Source organism: Panulirus ornatus, chromosome 17, assembly GCF_036320965.1.
Source record: "Panulirus ornatus isolate Po-2019 chromosome 17, ASM3632096v1, whole genome shotgun sequence".
Classification (NCBI taxonomy): domain Eukaryota; kingdom Metazoa; phylum Arthropoda; class Malacostraca; order Decapoda; family Palinuridae; genus Panulirus; species Panulirus ornatus.
The window spans coordinates 51,926,546-51,947,292 of NC_092240.1; the positions used below are offsets into that span (position 1 = coordinate 51,926,546).

At 45.0% G+C, this 20,747-nt stretch overlaps 1 protein-coding gene across 1 annotated transcript; it reads left to right on the forward strand.

Annotated features, from left to right (window-relative positions):
• Positions 1–2,894: 2,894 nt before the first annotated feature.
• Positions 2,895–7,279, forward strand: LOC139754449 (uncharacterized). The gene is made up of 4 exons (XM_071671723.1): positions 2,895–3,010; positions 4,132–4,618; positions 6,383–7,112; positions 7,205–7,279. The coding sequence occupies exons 1-3, from the start codon at positions 2,895–2,897 to the stop codon at positions 6,503–6,505; spliced, it is 726 nt and encodes a 241-aa protein (XP_071527824.1). The 3' UTR covers positions 6,506–7,112; positions 7,205–7,279.
• Positions 7,280–20,747: the final 13,468 nt, after the last annotated feature.

The window sequence follows — 20,747 nt, forward strand, 5'->3', positions numbered from 1 at the left end:
GCTGTATGAATACACAGGTCAGAGAATACAACATTCTTTCTATAAGCTGGTGTAGTAATACACCATACAGTACATACATGTGAAGGTTAGGTGTAACGCACACACACACACACACACCTGCATTAACTCTACCCCATCCCATGTAGGTATAATCGTATTCGCCCTCCAACAAGGACTCTACTTAACTATGCATGGGGGTGGAGACCTGACCTTACACCCGGCTCTCTCGAATGTCAACAACCAGGGAGGGGGGGCGCCCCTCCCCCCCTCTACGAAGATTTCCTTTATAAACACAGTTTCCATTACTGTGAGGAGGGGGGGTGGAGGGAGGAGGGGGGAATGTATATATATATATATATATATATATGTGTGTGTGTGTGTGTGTGTGTGCGACACGTCCACGGACAGTTTGAAGAATTCGCCCTTATTCCATCAGGATATAGAGACCAGTTTGCCTCACACACCAGTGTCTCATGGCAAGGTTAGGTGGGGGTGAGGGAGAATGAGCTTTATTCATACGTTATGTTAAGGCTTTTCGTCCCTCGCTGTGGGTAGGGATAAGCCCCTGTTGAACTGCCGTGACGTAGGCCTACGTCACAGGACTGTCGTAGACGCCGCCTCACCCAACCACCCACCACCCCACGTTCGAAACCCCAACCATCACCCTCTTCCCCCACACACCCCACACACCCCACACCCCTGATCATCATCCATGTACGACCTCCTGGGGGAATGAGGCCTACGCCTGCAGTAGGGTCGTACCGTTGCGCTCAGGGGGAGGGGGGGGTCGTCGTACCGTCGTGTTTTTCGGTCTTGCTCAGGGGGGTCGTACCGTCGTGCTCAGGAGGGTCGTACCGTCGTGTTTAAGGGTTGTACCGTCGTGCTCAGGAGGGTCGTACCGTCGTGTTTAAGGGTCGCATCGTCGTGCTCAGGCGGGTCGTACCATCGTGTGTGATGGTCGTACCATCGTGCTGAAGGGGGTCGTACCGTCGTGTTTAAGGGTCGTATCGTCGTGCTCAGGAGAGTCGTACCGTCGTGTTTAAGGGTCGTACCGTCGTGCTCAGGCGGGTCGTACCATCGTGTGTGATGGTCGTACCATCGTGCTGAAGGGGTCGTACGTTGTGCTCAGATGGTCTTATCGTCGTGTTTAAGGGTCGTACTATCATGCTCAGGGGGTCGTACCGTCGTGCTCAGATGGTCGTACCGTCGTGTTTAAGGTCGTCGTACCGTCGTGTTCATTAGGGTCAGCTAAGCTCGCGGTACCAGTACAGTACATGACCATTTTGAATCATGAGAGAGTCGCAAAAATTTCCGTGTCGTACAGTCCAATTTCCGATGTGAACTGCGTTCTCAAACACACCATCTTAACTTTGTGAGTTGACCTGGCATGTATAGATGCTGCAGCAAGCCTTAAAGATAATAATGGTAATAATAACTATAATAATAATGATAATAATAATAATAATAATGATACTAATAATGATGATAATAATAGTAATGGTAATAATGATAATGATTATAATAAATGATAAGTGATAATGATAATGATATTGATAATAACAATGATAATAGTAATAATAATGATAATAATAATAATGATAATAATGATAATGATAATAATGATAATGATAATAATAAATGATAATGATAGTAATAATAATAATGATAATGATAATGAAAATAATAATAATAATAATAATAATAATAATAATAATAATAATGATAATAATGGAAGGGTAAGAGACATGTGCGGTAATAAAAAGAGTGTGGTTGAGAGAGTGCAAAAGAGGGTGTGTTGAAATGGTTTGGTCACATGGAGAGAATGAGTGAGGAAAGATTGACCAAGAGGATATATGTGTCGGAGGTGGAGGGAACGAGGAGAAGTGGGAGACCAAATTGGAGGTGGAAGGATAGAGTGAAAGAGATTTTGAGCGGTCGAGGCCTGAACATGCAGGAGGGTGAGAGGCATGCAAGGAATAGAGTGAATTGGAACGATGTGGTATACCGGGGTCGACGTGCTGTCAATGGACTGAACCAGGGCATGTGAAATGTCTGGGGTAACCTTATGGATAAGTGTGTGGGGCCTGGATGTGGATAGGGAGCTGTGGTTTCGGTGTATTACACATGACTGAGTGTGAACGAGTGTAGCCTTATTGTCTGTTTTCCTGGCGCTACCACGCTGAAGCAGGGGGTAGCGATGCCACATGGATGTCTGTATGTGTATGTATACGCGTGTATGTGTATGTATATGCGTATATGTTGATAATGTCTGTGTATATAAATGTGCGCGTAAGGGGCGTCTATGTATATATAGATCAGTAGATACATGTAAACAGATTCAAGCAAATGATCTACAGATTAACATATATGTGATTTGTCGAAAGATGTCGAAAGACGTGATATATAAAGACGCGCCATCAGTTCCCTCTACTCAAAGCTTACCCAGCTTAATATCAGCTTTGTGTACCTACGCTAGTTAGCTTGATTTCCACCCGTGGAGCGGCCGTCTCCTGATTGGCTACCAATCGCTGGCTCAAACACGCTCCGCCCATGACGATGATTGCCTTTAATATCCAATATTTTAAAAAAAATTATTATTCTCTCGCGTTATTCACGTTATTCCCACACCTCTACCCCAGCAATTTCAAACAAAATATATCCTAAGTCATAAATCCGTGTTGAAAGCACAAAAAATATTGTACAAACCGACTAAGGAACGGATAATAAAAGAAAATTATCAGGGATCGTGCAGGCTTAGGGAAGGAGGTGCGCGCGCAGGATCTTCTCTCAGAACCAAATACCAGACGAGATCCATCGACTCCCAGTACTTAGCAATGTCCAGTTTATCGCCTGTCGAGACTTCGACGAGAACGACGTCCGTGTAAACGTGCGCTATGATCAATGCAGTTGTTCGTGTATGCGCTGTGCCGTTCGGCTACGTTCACCGAGGGAAGGAATGCGAGGGTCGCATCCACAACGACATTTGTCTGGGGGCGCGAGACATGGCTTGGTATGATTTACGAAATCACACAGGTAAGACATCGTATCTTACATTCTGAAGCTACATGTGAGGTTTGCAATATATATATATATATATATATATATATATATATATATATATATATATATATATATATCAACTGACTTATATTTCTCTCTTGTCTCCCCTGATGATGTGATTATTACACGAAAGTGCACTTGGGAACTTATCGTGTTTCATTTTCCCCGTGGACTCATAGGAATATATATATATATATATATATATATATATATATATATATATATATATATATATATATATATATATATATATATATATATATATATATATATAATATATATATACTGAAACTAGCTAACACCAGGAGGGAGCGCCAGAGAGAGACGAAGAACGGCACCATTTGCCCACATCTGCTCTTGTCTGTCAGGTAGAATACACCAACAGTTGATACCTTGTCCACAGCCAAGCCCTTTCCTCTGACCACTTCATAATGCCCTGGTTCAGCCCAGTGATAGAACGTCGCCCCCCTTTCTACTGGATCGCTCTGATTCGTTCTATCCCAGGCATGCCTCTCACCCTCCTGAATGTTCAATCACCAATAAGTTCAAAACCTTTTCACTGCATCCTTCCATTTCTATCACGTCTTCCCTTCTCCCTTGCTCCTTCCATTTATATCGAGTGCGTCCTCCTACAATCAGTCTTTCTTCACTCATCCTCTCCATATGTCCAAACCACCATAGCCCAGACACATAGTCAACCCTCCCCCCTACACGTATTTGCATCAGTTGTCTCGTTTCCATCACGTCCACTCTCTCTCTCTCTCTCTCTCTCTCTCTCTCTCTCTCTCACACACACACACACACACACACACACACACACACACACGACTTGCGCCCACCTTGACTGAGATAGCTTGACTGATTTGTGCAAGTAACATGGGCGAATTTATTATGCACCCCCTGCTCCCCCTTGTGAGCCGTAGCGCATTATAATAGCAATCACGGAGCCTTATAGTCTTGTATGAAGACGTGGATGTAGTATTATGATTTGCATTTGCTCTAGAGTTATTATAATGGGGAAAATTATCTTTTACGTTACGAATTGTATATTGAAACGGTTGCTTCGTGCAGGGCTACTCCTCCCCCGCTGCCAGACGTCATCCAGAGTAACACCCCACCACCTTCACCCGACCGACTGGGCCACAGTACTATACATTATCCCTGGAAGACCAGCGCTAAATCCGACGCTCAGGTCATACCCACCCTCACGCCCACGCCTGGTGCGTCGTACAATCCATCGTCTCGAGAAAAAGAGGCGAAATCATGTCTGGCAACATCGTACGATAAGTTCATCATCACCGAGGAGGCGTGCGCGGCAGCACACGATGGTGGAGTGTGTCTTCAGTGTTGCATAGACACGTACTTCGACGAACGGCAGCTTCCCCACCTGGTGCAGGAGGTTCTGCGCCCACGACGCTGTCGACAGGAGCCTCGAAGGGCGTCGGTGAAGCCAGGAAGGAGAGAACACGACGAGAGTGTTAGAAAGGGACGGAGGTGGAGATGCGCCGGGCGAAACCTGCGCCAGATGGCTGATTTGTTTGAAGCCAACTTCGCTAAGGTAAGCTTTAAATAAATTAATATATATATAATGTACATACACGCACTTCCATATTACATACAAACTTCCAACAGAAGATCGAACCCGGGACCCCTGCGTGGCAGGCGGGAGCATTACCGCTAGGCTATGATTGCCCCTTTGTTCACTAATGTGCGACGAAGGGTATTCGAATAGTTATTACCCTAGTAGGGGCGATCATAGCCTAGCGGTAGTGCCCCCTGGCTGTTGGAGGTTTTATATATATATTCCTATGAGTCCACGGGGAAAATGAAACACGAAAAGTTCCCAAGTGCACTTTCGTGTAATAATCACATCATCAAGGGAGACACAATAGAGAAATATAACAGTCAGTTGATATACATCGAAGAGACGAAGCTAGGACGCCATCTCTTCGCCTCTTCGATGTATGTCAACTGACTGTTATATTTCTCTCTTGTGTCTCCCCTGATGATGTGATAATTACACGAAAGTGCACTTGGGAACTTTTCGTGTTTCATTTTCCCCGTGGACTCATAGGAATATCTTGATCACGCGCAAAAATTGTGATCCTTTCCAATATATATATATATATATATATATATATATATATATATATATATATATATATATATATATATATATATATATATAGTGTTGAGCATGTATATCAGGTTACTATGGCTTGCATGGAGTCCCGTATCTTATCCTCTCCCAGTCTTTCTCATCACACTCTGCTATTCCTCTGAAACCCTTCCCTTCCCCTGTGACTCATCCACTTTAAAATTCGAATCGACATCAGAACAAAGCTAACTTAACTACGTCTGTTGACTTTTTTTTTGGTCGTTCGTCAAAGGCATCGCCAGCAACTGTAAATCGACCCCTCTCTCTCTCTCTCTCTCTCTCTCTCTCTCTCTCTCTCTCTCTCTCTCTCTCTCTCTCTCTCTCTCTCTCTCTCTCCTCGTCTTCCGACCGGAGCCATCTATTTAACTCTCCAAAGTGACAGAGCCACTCTTTTTTGATACATTTGTCTCGAAAATCTTTTTTTTTTTTGCATGGTAGTCCTTCTGATGTAATCATTCTCGGGTTCAAAAGGAGCGTGCCTGGTGAGCCAGCTCCAGTCCTTGCTCATGCCTGGTGAGCCAGCTCCAGTCCTTGCTCATGCCTGGTGAGCCAGCACCAGTCCTTGTTCATGCCTGGTGAGCCAGCACCAGTCCTTGCTCATGCCTGGTGAGCCAGCACCAGTCCTTGCTCATGCCTGGTGAGCCAGCACCAGTCCTTGCTCATGCCTGGTGAGCCAGCACCAGTCCTTGTTCATGCCTGGTGAGCCAGCACCAGTCCTTGCTCATGCCTGGTGAGCCAGCACCAGTCCTTGCTCATGCCTGGTGAGCCAGCACCAATCCTTGTTTACCCATTTCGTCTCTGTCCAAAAAACCCCAGACTTCTCTTTCCTTCCTCATGGACGTCTGCCTCGATGTAGCCCCATTGTTCTTGCTTCTGCTGTTCTCCACATCGCATAATGCCCTCCAGCAGCAAGGACTCGAACCCGGGACTTTTGGCTGTTAGTTGGGGAACGCTGACCGCTCGGCTGTGATCGGTTAGCGTTCCGAGCGACCACGCAAAGGTCCTGGGTTCGAGTCTTTTGCTGTTGAAGAGCATTAGGTGTTCACATGCGCTATAGTCGTATATAGATATAGATGGATAGATCGATAATAAGATGCATTATCGTATAGATTCCTATATTTTCTTTGGGAAAATGTGAATAAATAACACGTCTTTTCCGCTCAGGATGGTGTTGGAATGAAGGTGGACCTGCCGTCAACACTGGCCCTTCCCACGTCCCTCGCCTCTTGTCTCTCGGCCTCCATATTGTGGCTCGTCTGCTGGAGACTCCTCAGTAACCTACGTTGATATATATATATATATATATATATATATATATATATATATATATATATATATTTTCCTATGAGTCCACGGGGAAGTGAAACACAAGTTCCCTAGTGCACTTTCGTGTAATAATCACATCATCAGGGGAGAGACAAGAGAGAAATAAAACAGTCAGTTGATATACATCGAAGAGACGAAGATATTTACCAAATGGCGTCCTAGCATAAGCTGGTTCTCCGGCCCTAAAGTATAAGTTGCACTACCAGTCTTTCACCCTTCCTTCAGAGACTACGTCACTACAGGCTGTTTGGGGCTTCGAAGAGGCGGTTCGAACCCAAGTGTGTTCCCATTTTGTATTTACTCTGTAGATAGTGTGTGTGTGAGAGTCAAAGAGACGCGTAGATGGTTCTGGAGACGAGATGTGGCTTAGGTATGTATCATTAAGCTTTCATTGATACATTTTCAAAAGGAAAATAGAAAAAAAAATCCAATCAAGATTGTAGTAGACGAAACGTCTACCTGGCAACAAATCCCTTCTCGTAAGGACTTCTAAATTAACCCTTAAGGTCTGTGGCTACTGATTGGAGGGCATTGAGGGGCTGAAGGGGACCTGTGGCTACTGATTGGGGTTGAGGGGCTGAGGGAAGGGACCTGTGGCTACTGATTGGGGGCATTGAGGGGCTGAAGAGGACCTGTGGCTACTGATTAGAGGGCATTGAGGGGCTGAAGGGGACCTGTGGCTACTGATTGAAGGGCATTGAGGGGCTGAAGGGGACCTGTGGCTACTGATTGAGGCATTGAGGGCTGAAGGGACCTGTGGCTACTGATTGAAGGGCATGAGGGCTGAAGGGACCTATGGCTACTGATTGAGGGGCTGAGAAGGGACCTGTGGCTACTGATTGGGAGAGGGCAGGACTGTGGTATGTGGGGCATGAGAGGGACCTGTGGCTACTGATTGAAGGGCATTGAGGGACTGAAGAGGACCTGTTGCTACTGATTGGAGGGCTGAAGAGGGGGAACCCTCGTCTTTCACCATCGTACATTAAGTAACCAATATGTCTGTCTCTGCCTTCCCATGGCATACCTAGGGCGCAGCCAGACATGTATTTGCGCACCACAAGTTGGCAATACGACTTCGTAGCCTTCAAGACTTTGTTTTGAGAGGGCCGCTGGAACACCACCCACTGTCGCCCTCCACACTGCTCCTTCCTTTACTCCTGCTCTCTCTCTCTCTCTTCTCTCTCTCTCTCTCTCTCTCTCTCTCTCTCTCTCTCTTAGCGATCTCGAAGCATTTTGTCGTAGACACTTCTATAGAAAAACTGGTCCTGGGATATATATATATATATATATATATATATATATATATATATATATATATATATATATATATATATATATATATATATCGTTTTTTTTTTAATTTTCAAAAAGAAGGAACAGAGAAGGGAGCCAGGTGAGGATATTCCCTCTAAGGCCCAGTCCTCTGTTCTTAACGCTACCTCGCTAACGCGGGAAATGGCGAATAGTATGAAAAAAAAAAAAAAAAAATATATATATATATATATATATATATATATATATATATATAATATATATAAAGTGCTAGGTCCCTCTCAATTGTCCCTTCAATTGAATATTCAACCAGTGCGATGTATGTTCTCTGTTCTTCAATGTTAAGTTGAACATTCGTTCTCTCGAGAGTTGGATTACGCGTGTTGTTGGGTTACGCTTGTTGCATACAGCATCTCTCCCCTAACTCCTCTCTCTTCCATATGTCCCCTGTCATCATCAAAACTGTGCCAGGTGATATGGTAGCTACGTGTCGCAGTTCTGTACGACACGTAGTTACGAGAGCCTTGCGTCCAGGTAGACTGCGTCACGGTATCATACACATCGCAAAATGGGTGTGTATGATGCGTTGGTGTGACTGAGCACCACCAGGGCTGATGGTGTGGGTGACTGAGCACCACCAGGGCTGATGGTGTGGGTGACTGAGCACCACCAGGGTTGATGGTGTGGGTGACTGAGCACCACCAGGGCTGGTGTGAGTGACTGAGCACCACCAGGGCTGGTGTGAGTGACTGAGCACCACCAGGGCTGATGGTGTGAGTGACTGAGCACCACCAGGGCTGGTGTGAGTGACTGAGCACCACCAGGGCTGGTGTGAGTGACTGAGCACCACCAGGGCTGATGGTGTGAGTGACTGAGCACCACCAGGGCTGATGGTGTGGGTGACTGAGCACCACCAGGGCTGATGGTGTGGGTGACTGAGCACCACCAGGGCTGATGGTGTGAGTGACTGAGCACCACCAGGGCTGATGGTGTGAGTGACTGAGCACCACCAGGGCTGATGGTGTGGGTGACTGAGCACCACCAGGGCTGATGGTGTGGGTGACTGAGCACCACCAGGGCTGATGGTGTGGGTGACTGAGCACCACCAGGGCTGATGGTGTGGGTGACTGAGCACCACCAGGGCTGATGGTGTGGGTGACTGAGCACCACCAGGGCTGATGGTGTGGGTGACTGAGCACCACCAGGGCTGATGGTGTGGGTGACTGAGCACCACCAGGGCTGATGGTGTGAGTGACTGAGCACCACCAGGGTTGATGGTGTGAGTGACTGAGCACCACCAGGGCTGATGGTGTGAGTGACTGAGCACCACCAGGGTTGATGATGTGAGTGACTGAGCACCACCAGGGCTGATGGTGTGAGTGACTGAGCACCACCAGGGCTGATGGTGTGGGTGACTGAGCACCACCAGGGCTGATGGTGTGGGTGACTGAGCACCACCAGGGCTGATGGTGTGAGTGACTGAGCACCACCAGGGTTGATGGTGTGGGTGACTGAGCACCACCAGGGCTGATGGTGTGAGTGACTGAGCACCACCAGGGCTGATGGTGTGGGTGACTGAGCACCACCAGGGCTGATGGTGTGAGTGACTGAGCACCACCAGGGTTGATGGTGTGGGTGACTGAGCACCACCAGGGCTGATGGTGTGAGTGACTGAGCACCACCAGGGCTGATGGTGTGGGTGACTGAGCACCACCAGGGCTGATGGTGTGAGTGACTGAGCACCACCAGGGCTGATGGTGTGGGTGACTGAGCACCACCAGGGCTGATGGTGTGAGTGACTGAGCACCACCAGGGCTGATGGTGTGGGTGACTGAGCACCACCAGGGCTGATGGTGTGAGTGACTGAGCACCACCAGGGCTGATGGTGTGGGTGACTGAGCACCACCAGGGCTGATGGTGTGGGTGACTGAGCACCACCAGGGCTGATGGTGTGAGTGACTGAGCACCACCAGGGCTGATGGTGTGGGTGACTGAGCACCACCAGGGTTGATGGTGTGAGTGACTGAGCACCACCAGGGCTGATGGTGTGGGTGACTGAGCACCACCAGGGTTGATGGTGTGTGTGACTGAGCACCACCAGGGCTGATGGTGTGGGTGACTGAGCACCACCAGGGCTGATGGTGTGAGTGACTGAGCACCACCAGGGCTGATGGTGTGGGTGACTGAGCACCACCAGGGCTGATGGTGTGAGTGACTGAGCACCATCAATTTTTCAATATTCTTCAACGGCTTTTGGGGATGTTTACCGTTTTTATGAGACCGGGGACTTAGAATTTGATATTGATATGTATCTCGGACTTAGAATTTAATAATGATATGTATCTCATCTATGTATATGATACATATCGAGTTTGATTGATCCTAGAGCGTTTAGGGGAGAGAGCAGAGTTTTGTTTTGAAAATCCCGTTTTTTGTGGGGATGTTTGTAAAATTGGGGGAGACTTGCAAATATCACAGGTATTATACCACCCTTTGTATAAACACTTAAGTTAGAGGATGTGTGTATGTGTTTGTGCGTAGACATTTTAAGCATCTGTTTATATGCAAATATACATTAAAATTCTGTAATGTACGTGTGTTCTTATTGACCAACCCATCTACGGCATAAGATGTCTTATATATATCTATATAGAGTGATGGTGTGACCCGTCACTTTTATATATATATATATATATATATATATATATATATATATATATATTATATATATATATATATATTCTTACAGTTACATTTAGACCATAAAGCATGTGTATAAAAGAAGACTAGTCATATTAAGAAAAAAAGAAAAGAAAAAAGAACACACACACACACACACACACCATTGCTTGAGTCTGGGAACACGACATTCCACTCTGCATGTCTTACCATCGCGTCATGCCTCAGGCCCAGCTGTGTGTGTGTGTGTGTGTGTGGCATTACACCTCTCTCTCTCTCTCTCTCTCTCTCTCTCTCTCTCTCTCTCTCTCTCTCTCTCTCTCTCTCTCTCTCTCTCTCTCTCTCGCCAGACAGCGGCAGCAGCAGGAGCAGGTCACGGTTGAAAATAATACCCCACGTAAGGCTACAAGGCTCTTCCATTAACTGTAGGAGGAGAAGAGACAGTCTCTGTGTGCTACAGGTGTGCTGTGTGTGTTTGTGTGTCTGTGTGTGTGTCTGTGTCTTTGTGTGTGTGTATTTGTGAATTTTCCAGGAAGTGAGAAACCTGTCTTTTGAAATGTTAGGTTATAGTTGTTATGAAAGACGTGAGAAGGTAGAGAGTTCCAAAATTTGAAGGTGTAGGGAAAAGAAACAGTTATCAAAACGGCCTACCCACACCCCTTGAGTTGCCGATGGCCACACAGTAATCATGTGACGCAGCAGCGACTTGTAGAGTATTCCTTGGTCTAGATAGTGGTGGGGGGCACACAGACAGCCAGCTCTCGGGAGCAAAAATTAGTTTTTTCAACCCCAATATCATTTTGATCAGCAAAGCCAGTTGCATAGTTAATGACATGCAGTGGAGACAGACCTCTTAAGAGAGAAAGAAAAATAATTCAGGAAAAGGAGGTCGTCAAAAGATGATCTCAAAATAACTTCCATAGTTATTTCTGCAAGCCATCATCACCACAATCTTGTCTCCATGATGAAACATCGGAGGGGAAAATAACAACATATCCTCACTCCCTCAAGTGCATGTCCCACAATCACTATAAACAGTAGCTGGGGTGGTATAGGGTCGTCAGCTGGGGCGGCATAGGGTCGTCAGCTGGGGCCGGTATAGGGTCGTCAGCTGGGGTGGTATAGGGTCGTCAGCTGGGCCGGTATAGGGTCGTCAGCTGGGGCCGGTATAGGGTCGTCGGCTGGGGTGGTATAGGGTCGTCGGCTGCGGCTGTAGAGGGTCGTCAGCTGGGGCGGTATAGGGTCGTCAGCTGGGCCGGTATAGGGTCGTCAGCTAGGGTGGTATAGGGTCGTCAGCTGGGGCGGCATAGGGTCGTCAGCTGAGGCGGCATAGGGTCGTCAGCTGGGGCGCCAATTCGGTCGTCATATTCCAGCCATAAATGTGATCAAGTAAATTCCTTTCTTACCCCAGGGAAAATGAAACACAACAAGTTCCCAGGTGCACTTTCGTGTAATAATCACATCATCAGGGGAGACACAAGAGAGAAATATAACAGTCAGTTGATATACATCGATGAGACGAAGCTAGGACGCCATTTGGTAAACAAGTGATTGTCCAAGACAGACAACGAGCGTATCATAAACTTATTATGTGGACAAGAAAATGTTTACAAACTTTACGAACAGTAAAGCTATCCAATTTGCATAGACCCTCACTATTATTAGTTACAATGCTTTGTGTATCTAATAATAGAGTATAATATATATATATATATATATATATATATATATATATATATATATATATATATATATATTATATGGGCATATTTTCTTCAATGCTTATGTCACATTTACCAGCTTTAACCCGACCTAGTGTGTTCCAGTACTAACCTCGGAGCCAGTAGATTGAAAGTCTTCTTAAAACTCAAGGTTTCATCTTCCTTTAGATATGAGACGACGAACCATCAACACCTTTGTGTTATGGGACATTTTATGGTCAAGCCAAGTCGTGTTCAACACCTAAGAAATAGAATATGTGATTAGGGCATGATACAGGGTGTAGGAAATGGTGCCATTTAACGCACATATTTTGAGATGACATTGGCGTAGAAGGGGTCTGGGCTGGTCGAGCGTAGCGTAACCCACACATTCGATCACCACGCTACGCCTCCTGCTGCGTTAGGCTACCGTGCCGTTCAAATTACGCAATATCACCGCCGCCATCAGAACGCCACTCTATAGACGCCACAACGTATAGACGTATTGACAGTGTTTACTATCCAGGACGCTGATAACATATTATATCACACTCGTATCATTTGATTATTTATCTTTATATCTTAGGATAACTATCGAGTGTCTGTGTGTGTGTTAAATGTCATTAGTAGGAAAGGTTGTTTATAAATAGGGGTGTCTCGCTGTGAGCGGATCAAAGGTACACAACACAAGAGGTTAAGATGTTAGAAAAGGCGGGAGAGGGGAAGAGGTTTTGAACAGCTTCATCCCGGGGGTTCGAACACCACCCCCCTCCACCAAGATTGCTCTCCTCCTCCTCCTCCTCCTCTCTTCTTCCTCCTCCTCTTCCTCTTCCTCCTCCTCCTCCTCCTCGCCACCACAAGCATCACTAACTTTACATCATAAACTCGCCTTTTTACGAGCTCCGGGGGACGACACATCCTCCATACCTGGCTCTATTACCCTATGTTAGTAACCCCATTTTTGAAGTGGCTGTACCAGTGGTAAAATAACTTGATAAATAGATGTTAATCTTGCTTTAAGATAATACACTGGCAAGGGTTTAGATAATATGAAGATCAGTCACTAAAGAATAAAGTGTTAAAGAAAACGTTTCGTGTTAAAGAAAACGTTTCTTTTTTTTTCCTAGTTTCTTTTCGTCATTTTTGAGGTTTTTTTATGCGTTTTGATATGGGGTAGGTCAAGACACAAGGAGTGAAGCAAAGAGTGTCTTCTCATATTATAATCACCCTTGGGTGGGTCTGGGTCGGCATTGTGTGTGGGTTTTGCTAGCCCCACACACACACGACATGGGACCCGCCTCATAAGTCCCCCATGGTTCGAGTCTCAGCCACTGTAGGTCACTCCTAGCAATCATTCCCCCAGGGTACCAGCCGTGACCACTGGGAACCTACCCTCAGCTGCACCCAGGGGAAGGGGCATTATAGCTTCATGCCACACTAGACATGTCAGCTAAACTTGCTACCTCTAGCTAAACTCGCTACCTCCAGCTAAACTCGCTACCTCCAGCTAAACTCGTTACCTCCAGCTAAACTCGCTACCTTCAGCTAAACTCGTTACCTCCAGCTAAACTCGTTACCTCCAGCTAAACTCGCTACCTTCAGCTAAACTCGCTACCTCTAGCTAAACTCGCTACCTCCAGCTAAACTCGCTACCTCCAGCTAAACTCGCTACCTTCAGCTAAACTCGTTACCTCCAGCTAAACTCGCTACCTCCAGTAAACTCGCTACCTTTAGCTAAACTCGTTACCTTCAGCTAAACTCGCTACCTTCAGCTGTCTCCAGCTATCTCACTTCCTCCAGCTACCTCCAAGCTTTAATGAATGAGCTAAATGGCACCGCCACTGCATCACAAACACGAACCCATTCAGGTTTTTGACTGCCAGTTGGAAGGGAAGTGACAGCTTGGCCAAGTCTGCGGAGGAAGCCAGGAAGAGGGAGGTATGGGCTCGAGGCGTTGCATCTGAGGCAGAGGAGGTGAGCCAAAGATGACAGTGCATGAGGAGCAGTTGCCAGTAGAGCAGCGGCAGGAGACAGCCAGGTCTTCTGGACATGTTCGAAGGGCGAGGGGTGTCAAAGATCCACTGTCATAGCCACAAGGACGCAACACCAAAGTGCTGTCGTCCCTAACCCCGCCCGCGTCCCTCATCCAGGGTGTCCGTCTTCGTAGAAGTCCACCGAACTAGGTCACGGAAGTGGAAGAGAACGTAAGTCAGCAGCGATGGTCGTTGTCAGGAAGCGAGATGAGTCGTTGCAAGTGACATGTCCCACCAGCTAGGCTATGCAATTGAGAGCGAACTCTTTGACAGCGAGATTCTCACTCAACAGGAGTCCACATTACGCTGCTACTGGCACTGAGTGTAGTACTAGACTGCAGGAGCCTTCGAACAGAAGTCCCGTGTGATATCAGGGCCTCTGTGTCATGGAAATTTGCATGGCCCTCGTGATCCCACAGTGACCATTGGAGCCGGTGGTGTCAAACTCCTGACTCACACCTCTCGGGCGCACTCGCTTCCCAGCGTTCAAACACCTGCTTAGATCAAGGGGAAACATGGTAATACTAGTCTGCCATTCCTCATTATGAACCCGTATGTTTACATCTGGAGATATAGGGGCGCGGGTGGGTCTTGTTGACCACATCCAACTCACAGGTGAATCTCTGGACAGATGTCTCCTCCCTAGCCCTCTGTAGAACCTTAAAACATTCTCTTCTTTCTTGACTGAGGTTTGAATATCATCCAAACATCGTCAGCACATAGTCGAGTAGATTGTGGTGTCCTACAGACCTTAATTTTCCCTAAGACACAGATAGAAATAAGCTAAAAAAAAGCTTGGGTTAGGGGCGACTAGCTTAGTCTGGCCAGGCTCTGCTACTGGCTTTACCACATATATATTATTACATGACAGCTATAGACTGAGTGTGAACGAATGGGGCCTTTGTTGTCTTTTCCTAGCGCTACCTCGCACACATGAGGGGGGAGGGGGTTGTTATTTCATGTGTGGCGAGGTGGCGATGGGAATAAATAAAGGCAGACAGTATGAATTATGTACATGTGTATATATGTATATGTCTGTGTGTGTATATATATATGTATACGTTGAGATATATAGGTATGTATATTTGCGTGTGTGGACGTGTATGTATATACATGTGTATGTGGGTGGGTTGGGCCATTTCTTTCGTCTGTTTCCTTGCGCTACCTCGCTAACGCGGGAGACAGCGACAAAGCAATATAAATAATAGATAAATGAATATATATATATATATCAGGCAGTTCTTTGAAGGTCCCCAGAGGTTAATTTGTTCCACGAGCGGCTTAACGAAACTCTAATTAATCCGGTTTTGTCTCCCTTTATTCAATCCACTCATCCCCCCTTCCCCACTCGGTGCATGAGCCCGTGAATCGTGCATGGCAGTGATTCACAGCGCCCCCCGCGAATCACACAGTGCATGAGTGGGTGTGGAGGGAGGGAGACACATTCATATCCCGTGTTGTTCAAAGGCAATGTTTTCATTTTGGCGCAGGTCGACGACGTCATCACCCCCTCACACACACAGACCCACCCACAACCACCACCCTTCTTTTAGGGTGTTTTAGGGTGAATCCACCCACCCGCCCGCCCGCCTCCCTTCCCCTTTTGGTCCTCCTCCCTCCGCCCCACTGTGGTACGACCCCGTGGTGCATCCTTGTGGGGGGGGGCTTTGACAGAGGCAAGGGTGGAGGAGGAGGAGGAGGAGAAGGGGGCCGAACTGAGAGAGAGAGAGAGAGAAGAGAGAGAGAGAAGAGAGAGAGAGAGAGAGAGAGAGAGAGAGAGAGAGACTATGTGGCTGGGCTGGCCTGGTTTAGATACGGATATTGAACAAATGGTAGAAACTTGTAGGATTTGTCAAGTGGACAGAAATAAACCCTATGTTGCACCCCTTCATGTTGGCCATACGTCGATAAAACAAGGGAGAGAGTATATGTAGATGTCGTAGGACCAGTTTATGGGGCATATATATATATATATATATATATATATATATATATATATATATATATATATATATTATATATAATATATTTGGTCCTCAATGATGCCTATTCGAAATGGTTTGATATAAGAATTATGAATGGTACATCAGCACTCGCAACCATTATTGAGTTGAGGGATGTTAATACCACTCATGAACTGCCCTTAGTGATAATGGGAGCCAGTTGACCAATTATGAATTTGGCCGATTTATGCAGAAAAATAGGACTGACCGTGTTACTTGTGTTGCTTTTCACCCTAGCTCTAATGCAACGACTGAAAGATTCGTTCAAACTTTCAAAATTGGGCTGAAGAAAATGAGGAAAACAGATATTAAAACAGGGTTGTCTAGGTTCATATTCATGTGTAGATGTTTACCATAGTCTGTAACTATGGCAGGTTGAGTCTGTAACTATGGCAGAGTTGCTGATGAGTATAAACCTACAAGGACCCCTAGACTTGCTTAGACCAAACCTGAAAAAAAAAACAAGGTACAAAGAAACAAGAACAAAAGAAATATCATAATTAAGGACAGACCTTTGAGGGGAATTTAGGGTTAATGATGAAGTGTTTGTGGAGAAATATAGTGGCAGGGGAGCTGTTTGGGTACCAGGAGAGAGTGGTAGGGGAAGTGACTAGACCCCTGCCTGTCATATAAGACAGAACTTTGTGATAAGAGAGTTGTAAAGAGCCATGTTGATAACATGAGATATAGAAGTGTTAAGTTGTCAGGGGGTAAGGAACTCTTGAGGGGAGTAATCATACAAGAATAAGGTGAGGATGGTGTGAGTGGCACACAGCAGCTTACATGACAAATAGAGTTGTGGGTAAGTTATGAGTCAGGTAGCTGGTTAAACACTGGAAGGTCAGAGAGAGAGAGAGAAGAGAGATTCCAGTTTTCCAAGCCAGAGGATGTCTGACATATGCAGGGAGAGTCCTGGACCAAGTACATCCTGTATGGTTCATTCAGGAAGCCTAGTGAAATTCAAAAAAAAAAAAAAAAAAGGTCAGGAAGTCATGAATAAACCTGTGAGATTAGATTTGTAAAAATGACAGTAATAATAAGTACAAACATTATATGTAATCCATGGAGAAGGAAACAGATGAGTAAGGCATTTTACTGAATTTATATAGAATTTCAAAAATGTGTATTTTCCTGTTTGTAGTATTTAAATGATTATGTATTTCTGTGGTACAGCAAGGAGTTAGTGAATTCCCTCAGTGAACAACGTACAAATACCAGTAAGTACATTATTTTGTATATAATGTTAGTTTCAAATTTAAGAAAGTAAAGGATATCATAGCTTTATATAGAATGTTTTTCAACCCAACTGGGATTATGTTTACAAGAATGGATTGCTGTAGCACCTACAGGTTTTCCTTAGAAATAAAGCAGTTATTTATGGACTATTTGATTGGAACTGCCTTGACCAGTAGACTATGCGCTCTCTCTCCTCTCTCTCTCTCTCTCTCTCTCTCTCTCTCTCTCTCTCTCTCTCTCTCTCTCTCTCTCTCCTCTCAGTGCTCCTGCAGCCCAACGCTGTGCTACCTTCAGTAGCAGGGGAATGTAGAATCCCACTGGTGGCGAGACTGGACCCCCAGTTACAGAGCCCCTAAGTCCTGTAGCACCATAAATATTGAGATATAGGGGGGTATACCGTCTTTAGGCTAATATAAATAACCCCATAGGAAAATGGATTGAAATTATTTGTCACGGGAAAGCAAATATTCCGCTGATCTGACCTGAATCACCTTAGCATGTATATTCCTAGAGGTAAGAGATCTTTATTTAAAGGTAGTTTAGAAAATATAATCTTTTATTATTCCAATAACCAATTTTTTGACTGGTACGAATATCCAAGACGAAGTTGCTGAAATAAGAGAAAAAAGTTTTAGTTGATTTATTAGAATATTCGTTGAGAAATCAAGTAATTCACACTTTAAATATTCATTATGTTCTTGAAAGTTGTAAAATGATAATGAAAGTAGATTTATGTTGGTAAAAAAAAAAAAAAGATATTTACATTCTCAAACTGTCAGACGCTTGACAACAACAATCAGCAAGTAGTGATTTCTTCCTGAGCGCCAGCTGGAGAACAACAGTAATGTCATTTGAAAACTTTCTTTATGGAACTTGTGTTTATATGTACGATTGATTTGAAGCAAGCATATTACTGTATATAATATATATATATATATATATATATTATATATATATATATATATATATATAATATATAATACGGTTTCCTACGTTCGCGCCGGGAACAGACGAAGAAAAGGCCTCATTCGCTCACATACCTTCTCAATTTGTAATGTTTTAATGCACCGAAACCACAGCCTCCTGTACACAACCAGGCTTTACAGACCTTTCCGTGGTTTCCCCTGGCTGCTGCATATGCTCTAGTTAGATCAGCACTATCGCCCCTTGTATACCATCTAACTCCAATTCGTTCTATCCCGTTCACGCCTTTCACCTTCCTGCATATTTAGGCCGCGATTATTCAAAATCTATGTCAGTCCATCCTTTCATCTCCAGTTTGTCTCTCCCTTCTTGTCGCCTCAACGCCTGACATAAATAGTTTTTTCGTAATGACTGACATGGTACGGGCAAGAAGCGTCCCACTCAGGGTCATCTCGAATAAATGAAAAAGGTCATAGAAAAAGAAACCAGATATTAATCAGGGTTTCGCCACACTGAAACTGTGGTAAGCAGCAATCAAACCCGTTCCACGGGTCCAAAACCCTTGGGGTTTGGGTCACATTAAGGCAAATCATGAGAACACTGGCCAAAATTAATACCTATAGAGTGATGTGGTGGCAACATCGCAGCGTAAGGAAAATTAAGGGTTAAATAGTAATAAGTGGAGAATTAATGAGATTGAAGGATTCTGATTCCATTCTATTTCATGAAACAGCTGCTCACATGAAAAAAAAACAATTGCGGCATCTATGCAACGCTTCTTGCTTTTGGAAAGCAGACTTTGTGATGTTTTGTGGAGTTTCCAGACAGAGCGGGGGATACGGTTGTGACCAATATATCTAATATTATTACAGTGCTCAAGTGCGGCGTTTTGAAACTGAGCAATGGAAAAGAAAATCATTCTTGGAAAGAAGAGAAGTTGCGTTTAGGAACTGCCAAATTTCGCAGTGTACTTCCTCCAAAATGCTGCATGGGTCTGAATCGAAAGGAAAATATGATCAGGACGAGAAAGAGAGCATCAGAGGATGAGAAAAACTGTGAGTGAAGTATGGTAGAGTGGAATCATCAGCATAAGAGTGAATAGGTTTAGAAGAGGATCATCTACTGAGAAGAGGATAGAGAATAGGTGGTAGGACAGAATCCTACGGGACACCTTATTGATAGAATAGGACGGGGATGTCGCTCCCTCGATGCTTACTAGGATGGCACGGCCTGAGATGAAACTATGCAGTAGAGAACAGAGAAGCAGTGAAACCAAAGGAAGGGAGTGTTAGAAAACAAGGACATATGCCACCCCTTGTTAGATGCTTTGGAGATGTCCATATGTCCGAACCATTCAGCTCACCCTTTCCAATTTTTTTTCGCCACACCTCTCTCTTACCCTAAAGTTACTCGATCAACCCTCCTCAACCACATAATGGCCTCAAACACTTAAATTTCAAACATTCACCCTCTTCTCGTCTGCTGCCCATGCCTCGCAGCAATGAGAAATTGTTGGGACTACTATACCTTCAAACATATCATTCCCCTCCCCTGTTAGTGACTTTTTTTTTTTAATCCAACCATTCCTCAGCGCTCCCAGAGCCTTCTCCCCCTCACCCACCCAATGGCTCATTTCCTCAGTGCTCCCATAGCCTTCTCCCCCCTCACCCACCCGATGGCTCATTTCCACTTTCATGATTCCATTCCCTAACATGTCCACTCCCAAGTTTTCTCCATTCAAACTCACGCCTCATTAAAATTATTGCGGGAAATGCAAGAGGGTGTCCAGCGGAAGAGGAAATGAGTAATATGAATGTACGATAATAATGAACTGACGCTAGATAAGGTTGGAAGGAGTGAGACACTGGAATGTTAAGACACGAAAATGAAACCAACAAAGCAATACAACACAGGATATTTTATATAGTGCGTATCTTAAATACTTAATAGCTTGGTTGCCTTATTATAAGAGGGGGAAATTTTGGAAAATGTCCATCGTTGAATACCAAACTTATAATCACTGGAGAAGAGGACAATGATGAAGTTATTATGACATTGATTTACATCGATAGCTCCTCTATTGTCCTCCTCCCCAGATATAAGAGATTCGAAATAATCAGGCCTTTAGATGGAAATACAGAAGAGTTATACAAAAGGAAGGTTCAGAAAACAACTGAGTAGATTTCTTCAGCCAGAAAAGTGTTGGCCTGTGAAACAATCCACTGCATGTAATAGATATCAGCATCACATACATATTTAACAACAGATTCAGTAGTCACCTACTAAATAGGGTTAGACAGTGTGCTGTGCCCTGCACAAATATATGTTAATCCTTATGGTTAAGTGTACATGAGCA